Here is a 7,599-nt window from a genome sequence, read left to right as displayed (position 1 = left end):
GGATTTTTAGGAATGGGAAGGTCGCCTGGCCCATTGTCTGCCAGCCATTCACTCCGCCTGATTATGCAGGAGGGTTAGGGAAAGGCTCCATGTGACCCTCTTGGATGGGACTCCGCAGCTGCTCGAGGAGCCAAACTCTCTCACCAAACTCTGCGCCCCAGAGCATCCCCCTGCCAAGGGGTACCCCTCCTGCTCCCGTTGAAAAGCCGGCGTCCTCGCAGCGCCGCGTCACTCTGCGGGCGGAGATACGCCTGTGCTCATCCTCCCGCCGCCTGCCGCTGTCACTCCGGCCCCCTTAAGTATTGGGGTTCCCGAGCGCTCGCAGCCAGCGGCAGCGATGCAAAGCAGCAGGGCTCCGGCCATCAGCGTCAGCGCGGAGAGCTGCATCCCGGCCGGGCTGCGCCTGGGTCCTGTGCCGGGCACCTTCAAACTGGGCAAGTACCTGTCAGACCGCAAGGAGCCAGGACCCAAAAAAAAGGTATTTTCCTACGGTGGCTCCTGCACCGCTGGACTTTGATTATTCGTTGACTCGGGGAAAGCCGGCTTTGGGAGAAGAGGCTGCTCTTCCCCCTTCTCTCTTCAATCCTTCCTTCTTAGAGAGAGCCAGGAAAGCAAAGGGAAGCGTTTCCAGAACGTCCTGAGATGTCTCCCCGTGGTTTTGCCAGGAGAGCCTGCCCGCTCGTGCCCTCTCCGCCTCCTCCCCAGCGCCGGGGCCCCAGCCCGGCCGACTGCGGGGCGAGGCCAGAGGACACGGGGGCCCTCCCGGAGGAGCGGGCGCTCCCCCGCCTTGGACACAGACGTGCTGGAAGCGTCGCCTGAGCTCCGTGCCCGATGTCGGAGGGCCCTGGTCCCGCACCCAGCCCCCGCCCCCCGGGGCTCCACTCGCTGGGGCTTTGCCCCTTTCCCCGGCCGAGCCGGGACATGCCACGGCCGGCTCCTCGCTCCTGGAGCCCCGGCGAGGCGAGGGCACGAGGCTGTCACAGCCCCCGAGCAGGGCAGGGCAAATGCACCGATTTATTTCTGCCTTTGGCTCGGGTTCGTGTCCCCCCAGTCCGTCTTCCCGGCCGCGAGTCCTTTGGCTTGGGCCTGAAGGGAGCGTGGGGCGAGAGGACGGACCGGGGCTGCCCCGGAGACGGCGCCGGGGTGCGGGTCGCAGGTGTCGGGGCAGCCCAGGGCAGCTCGACCTTCCCGCAGAGCCTCGGGGGTTCTCCTGCCCTGGAGCCGCAATCAGCCGGGGATGGCACAGCCGGGCACACGGCTCCGGGCTCAGCCCGTGCCCGAGCGAAGGAGCGAGCAGGAGGCGGCCAAGGGCTCTCGCCCCGTCCATCAGGCTCTTCAGGGGGCTGCGGATGAGACCCCTCCTTTCCCCCCCGGGCAGCCGCGGCTCACGCGTTCCGCTCTGATTTTTAATGCACTTTAATTGTTTTTAAACGCTCTGCCAGCCCACTCAAATTTATTTCTCATCTGGCTCCCTTGGTTTCTCGCTTTAGACTGCTTTGTTCCGATGACTTTTATTGCACGGTCATTCAGGGAATGGGCACTTCATTTTCTCTTTGTATGGGCAAGCAGATTATGAAGTATGGGGCTACAGGGACTTTGTAGCCAAGCAGAATCTTCCCCCCTTTCCCCCTCCCCATCTCCCGACAAGTCCTGCATGTCGCAATGGTTTTGCACGGACTTAGATACAAAAAGAAAATTAAAATCGTACCTGGGTATTTAATATAGCTTTAAGCGAAATGTAACAGCTGCAACTGGACAAGGTGCGTTTGGATCAATGCTACCCAAGGGGAAAATCCCGTTTTCCCTCTCCGGGCACGGGTTCTTCCATCCTTATGCTGCAGAGCTGCAACCCCCGCTAGGGCAGCCGCATCTCTCCCAAGGCACCTGCGAGCCGGGGCACGTCCTACCCAAAGAGGGGTGAGGATGGAAGCGTTAAACAGGCGGCAAAAGGAGATGCTCTCGCCGCTGCTTTCAGCTGCGATGCTCAGCCCCCTGCCTGGTGCGGGGAAGCAGCTCGACGGGCCAGGCAGAGCGGGCAGGCAGGCAGGGGGACGGATAAGCTTTTTGCTCTTTTTGTGTTTCGTTTCACGTGAAAATGACAGCAGTGCCGCCTGTTTTCCAGGTGCGGATGGTCAGAGGGGAATTAGTGGATGAAGCCGGGAGCTCGGCTCTGGAATGGATAGGGTTAATCCGAGCTGCCCGAAACTCCCAAGAACAGACACTGGAGGCTGTTGCGGATCTGCCAGGAGGACAGGTACCCCACTCGCGGCTCCGGGCTGGCATGGCACCTCTCTCCGCCACCTGCCTCCCCTCTCAAGCCTCCTGAAGAAGTTTCCTTTCTTCCCTCTCCAGATTTTCTACCGGGCGCTGCGAGATGTCCAGCCGGGAGAGGAGCTCACCGTCTGGTACTCCAACCCTCTGGCGCAGTGGTTTGACATCCCCGTCACGGCCACGCCGACGCACGACGAGAAAGGTACAGATGCGGGCACTTATTTCAGAGCAACCAAATTAAATGAAACAAAACAAACCCTCTTTAGCTGACACCTTTGACGAGATCCCAAACTGCGGTAGGCAAACGTGGGCCTTCGGAAAAATAAATGCCAGTACAGCTGCCGTGAATTTACCCACCACCCTTTAAACTAAGGCTCCATCTGCTTACATTTAAAGGGTGATCTATTAACTCGGTAGCGTATGGAAAGGCCCCCGTGCGTCGAGTTGTTCCGTCATCGGGCCGATTTAATGATTCTTTGATAGGCAAATGGGGTTTCTGTGTAACATCGCTATAGTTGGTATGCGAGGCAGCAAATTGGCTCAGCTCAGCTCACCCGATGCTGTTCCTAAAACATCGGGTTTACCTTCCGTTCTCAGAGTTTCAGAGACTCTTTGGGGGTTCTCTTGCGGGTAGACTCACATAGTAAAGTCAAGACTGGGCAGTCCTGGGCAGTCCCTGTAAATTAGAACACATTAGGAAAAAGGTTAAGTCGGCCTCAAATCACCCTGAGATCAGGATATGCAAAGATGTTGGGAAGCGGAAGACACCGGTCTGGGATGGCTTGCTTCAATCCGCAAACCTATTCTTAGCTGGAATTACACCGGTGTTAACAAAATGATAAGGTGGCATCGCATTAAGAAAAAAAAAAAAAAAAGACCAGGGAAAGAAAGACGGAACACTTCAGCGTTCACTTGTCGGGTTTCTCTGTCGGCGGCCACCCCCTTCCGCTGCTCCCGGCCCGGGCGCTCCCTGGGCCGTCGGTGGCGGCCGCTGCCCGTGGGCGCGCCCCTCGGGCTGAGCCCGCTCTGCGGGAGATGGGGGAACCCCAGCCGCTCCTGCTTGAAGACCCTTCAGCTGGGCAGTGTCCCCGGGAAGGGAGCGAGCGCACGGTCCGGGCAGGAGCTGCCCCCTCCCCTGTCACGCTGGCCACTCCGCAAGGTGACCAGGGTCCGGCCCCAAGGGACGGCTGCGGGAGGGCCAGGCTCTGGCTATTGTATCACATCGTGCAAGAGCCCAAGTCCCTCCTTGTACGAAAACTACACCCGGAAAAGAAACTCTTGGTCACATTTCTGTCCCCGCCACGTCGAAGGGCAGTGAGGCCATGGATCTGCCGAGGGTCGCCCCCTCGAAAAGCCTCACGAAGGTTCGGTAGCAAGGAGGACTCGCGGCTGTGTTGAGCCCCACTCCTCTCCAGCAGCCCTTGCTGCGGATGGGTGCCAGTGCTGCTCGGGGGAAAAATGAAGAGAAATCAGGTCTGCAAGAGGCTCCCAGAGTGCGGCGTCTTCCTTGCCCCGTCGAAACAAGGCTGATTTGCAAAGTAACCCTACGGATCTGCTGTGTCTTCCGTCCCACAGTTTCCAGACTGATTAATACAGACTCAGAAAAAGTGTATCAGCGTGCTGAAGTGCTCTTCTTTTAATGATCACATGCTGAAAAAAAAGCCGAAAAATCAACCTAAACTCCCAAACCCCCACCAACCGAAAAATGACAACGGAAGAAACTCGGAGAATTTTTTTTTTTTTAAGCACAAAACGAAAAAACCATAACCAAATCAAAATTTTTGAATTCTTCTGTGTTTGACTCCTTTAATTTGGGTCACCGTGGTGAGAAAGAAGTGGGTTTTGGTGTGATAATTTTATTTTTTTTAATCTTTTCCCTGGAGCCCTTCTTGTTGAACGGGAGCTGAGCCGGGGAAGCGCCGAGCCGGGCTCGGTGGCGGTCGGGAGCCGGTCCCGACCATCTTTCTCCGAGGACACCAGGGCCGACCCGCACCGCTGAACAGACCCGCGTAGGCAAACGAAGATAGCGGAGGCGAATCCGTGGGGTCCGTGGCCGTATTCCTCTCCATCCGTGCCGCTCCTTTACCCCTTTTCCCGCGCACGGCAGTGGGATTGCCACCGTGGTTCCTCCTCCCGGGGCCTCTGCTTCTCTGGGGCCCGGGCAGACACAGTCCTGTCTCTTCCTCTCCTCGACGGGGCGAAAAACAGCGCCCGACGCCTTCGCAATGCTGCAGATCCCGAGGCTGCCCACGACTAGCGAGGAAAGGCTGCCCATGGAGGCGAGCACACACACGGCGAGATACACGCAACGGCGTGCGATGCTTCCACGCGAGTTGGCACACGGGTTTCCCGCACAGAGTGAAGATTCCGTTTTCCACCCGCAGCGGACATCGACTGATCCCTGTCAGAAGCCAGTGACAGGGAGGCTGGTCACGGCCATCGCAGCCACCCCGGCGACCCGCCCTCCCCAGGTGCCCTGACAGACGAGGGGCATGATGCAAGGTCTCACCCGTGTCCTCCCCCACGGGATTCCCTGAAACGTGAGGAGCTGCCCCAGGCCTGGAGCGGGCTCTCATCTCCGTGCGGTGCTTGGCTTCACCTTAGGTGTATGAAACTGAGGGGTGAGGGTCAGCTGGGGACGGTCAGGGCGGGCGAGAGTTGAAAGGGAAATTCAGGGGCTTATCAGCATAGTATGGTGACTGGGAGAAATGAGAGAGAAGAGAAAGATGGGTACAAACAGACAGAAAGAGAAGAAAAGAGGGGAGAGAATGAGGTGGGGAAGAGAAAAGGAAAGGGGAAAGTGGGGGAAGGAAGGAAGGAAGGAAGGAAGGAAGGAAGGAAGGAAGGAAGGAAGGAAGGAAGGAAGGAAGGAAGGAAGGAAGGAAGGAAGGAAGGAGGAAGGAAGGAAGGAAGGAAGGAAGGAAGGAAGGAAGGAAGGAAGGAAGGAAGGAAGGAAGGAAGGAAGGAAGGAAGGAAGGAAGGAAGGAAGGAAGGAAGGAAGGAAGGAAGGAAGGAAGGAAGGAAGGAAGGAAGGAAGGAAGGAAAAGGAAAAGATTACTAGACAGACAGGTGGCCACAGAGGCGGCGTTTCACCGTCGGGGCTGGGGAGATGCTCCTCCTTGGGAGTACCCTCCTGGCAAGCCAGGCCAGGAGGGGGAAAGCGGAGTCTGAGCCTCTGCGGTGTCGGGCAGCCACCACAGCCGCGGCCACCGAGGTCTGTTCCGCTTGAGAGAAGTCGAAATGGGACGGGGTACAAAGGGCATTGTCCTCTGAAAGGGAACGATTACATATGGCCCATACATATCGGATATTGTCTCGCCGCTTAATGAGGGGCTCACGATCATTAGATTGGCCTTTGTTCGGTGCAGCCGACTCCCTGACATACGCTACCTCCTCTGCAAACGCCAACAGATGGGCCCTCCGACAGACGACTCGCGGCAGCAGCTGCTCCCCCCGGCCCTACGGCGCCCCGCTCGCGGGAGCTCAGCCCGGACCGCGCAGCGCCCGCTCCGCTCCGCGGCGCAGCATGGCGGGGGCGGGACGAGGCGGAGGGAGCGCGGGGATGCGCGGGGAGGCGCGGGGATGCGCGGCCGCCGCTGACGGGTCCCTCCGCTTGCCTCCGCAGGGGAGGAGAGGTACATCTGCTGGTACTGCTGGAGGACCTTCAAATACCCCAACAGCCTCAAGGCCCACGTCCACTTCCACTGCGCTCTAAGCCACGGCCGGCCCTTCCTCCATCACGACCACGGCCGGCCCGCTGCCACCGCCTTCGGCCTGCCCCCCAAGGAGCTGCCGGCCGCCTCGCTGCGCGGCCACCCGCCGCCCGGCTGCGGCCCTCGGGAGCCCGTCAAGCGGGAGGCCGTCGTCGCGTCCCCGCCGCTCGCCAAGGCGGCGCTGCCCAAGCGGGCGGCGGGCAAGGAGGAACAGGAGCGCGCCCTGGACATGAGCGTGGGGGCCGCCCGCGGGCCGGGGCCGCTGCTGGGGCCGGCGGGCGGCAACGGGCTGGCGCTGTGCCCCGGAGCGCGCTCGGCCTTCCGCCCCGCCGGGTCGCTGCGGGAAGAGGCGCGGGGCGCCGCCGCCCTCGGCTTCTCCAAACTGCTGGGGGGACTGAAGGCGGGACGCGCCGCCGCCGAGGCGCCGCCGAAGTGCGGAGCGCTGCCGGGCGAGGCCGCCCCGCAGGCGGCGGCGGCGGGGCTGGCTTGCGGCGGCGGGCTGCGAGCCTTCCCGCTGCTGTCGCCGCTGGAGGAGGCCTCGGCCTTCCGGCAGGTGGAGCGGGGGCTGCCCGCGGCCGCGCTGCCGCCCGCCCGCTACCCACCGCTGCCCGGCGGGGCCCTGGAGCGCTTCGCGCTGCCGCCCTTCGAGGGGCTGAAGGCGTACGCGGGGGAGTGCGGGCTGCCGGTGATGCCGCTCACCGTCTACAACGGGGAGCTGCTCTACGGGGCCGCGCCCTACTACCCGCTGAAGCTGCACCTCGGCGGCCTCCTGAAGTACCCCGAGTCGGTGTCGTACTTCGCGGGGCCGGCGGCGGGTCTGCACGCCGCAGAGCTGGGCTCGCTGGCCAGCATCGACCGGGAGATCGCCATGCACACGCAGCAGCTCTCCGAGCTGGCGGCCGAGAAAGGCCGGGGGAGGTTGGAGACGCTGCCGGCGGGCGCGGCCGGGGCGGCCGGAGGGAAGCCCAAGACCGGGCACCTGTGCCTGTACTGCGGGAAGCTGTACTCCCGCAAGTACGGGCTGAAGATTCACATGCGGACTCACACCGGCTACAAGCCGCTCAAGTGCAAGGTCTGCCTGCGGCCCTTCGGGGACCCCAGCAACCTCAACAAACACATCCGCCTGCACGCCGAGGGCAACACGCCCTACCGCTGCGAATACTGCGGCAAGGTGCTGGTGCGACGCCGCGACCTGGAGCGGCACGTCAAATCCCGGCACCCGGGACAGAGCCTCGGCAAGGCGGCCGAGGACAAGAGTGACTCTGGCTATGCGCAGCCCGAGCAGGAGCAAAAGACTGATAACGAGAGCGATGTGGATGTCTGCTTCACCGACGACCAGAGCGACGCGGAGAGCGGCAGCCGGCACCGCGAGCAGTGATGCGGGAGGCGGCCGGGGCGGGGCGGGGTGAGGGCAGCGCTGCTGCCCCCCTCGCACTACTCCGGGCTCCCGGGGCGGTCCCACGCGAGGCCGTGCCGCAGAAGAGCGCGGGCTGGCGGGCAGAGCCGCCGCCGGGGCGGGCAGGGGTGCGCGGGCGTCCCCGGGGTCCCTCCACGGCGTCGCCCCCGGCGCTGCAGCTGCGGTGCCGGGACAGAGGCGGGAGGGCGAAACCCTGGC

At 62.3% G+C, this 7,599-nt stretch overlaps 1 protein-coding gene across 1 annotated transcript; it reads left to right on the top strand.

Moving 5' to 3' along the window:
- Nucleotides 1-337: 337 nt before the first annotated feature.
- On the top strand, nucleotides 338-7,362 carry PRDM13 (PR/SET domain 13). Its single transcript, XM_064710084.1, has 4 exons — nucleotides 338-478; nucleotides 2,123-2,254; nucleotides 2,353-2,473; nucleotides 5,897-7,362. The coding sequence occupies exons 1-4, from the start codon at nucleotides 338-340 to the stop codon at nucleotides 7,360-7,362; spliced, it is 1,860 nt and encodes a 619-aa protein (XP_064566154.1).
- The last annotated feature ends 237 nt before the right edge of the window (nucleotides 7,363-7,599 follow it).

This window comes from Zonotrichia leucophrys, chromosome 3, assembly GCF_028769735.1.
Source record: "Zonotrichia leucophrys gambelii isolate GWCS_2022_RI chromosome 3, RI_Zleu_2.0, whole genome shotgun sequence".
Lineage (NCBI taxonomy): Eukaryota > Metazoa > Chordata > Aves > Passeriformes > Passerellidae > Zonotrichia > Zonotrichia leucophrys.
This window is presented reverse-complemented; position numbering and strand designations above follow the sequence as displayed.

Coding starts and splice junctions, on each gene's coding strand:
- PRDM13 (XM_064710084.1), top strand. CDS start 338: ATGCAAAGCAGCAGGGCTCCGGCCATCAGCGTCAGCGCGGAGAGCTGC. Junction 479..2,122: donor AGCCAGGACCCAAAAAAAAG/GTATTTTCCTAC, acceptor CCTGTTTTCCAG/GTGCGGATGGTCAGAGGGGA. Junction 2,255..2,352: donor CGGATCTGCCAGGAGGACAG/GTACCCCACTCG, acceptor TTCCCTCTCCAG/ATTTTCTACCGGGCGCTGCG.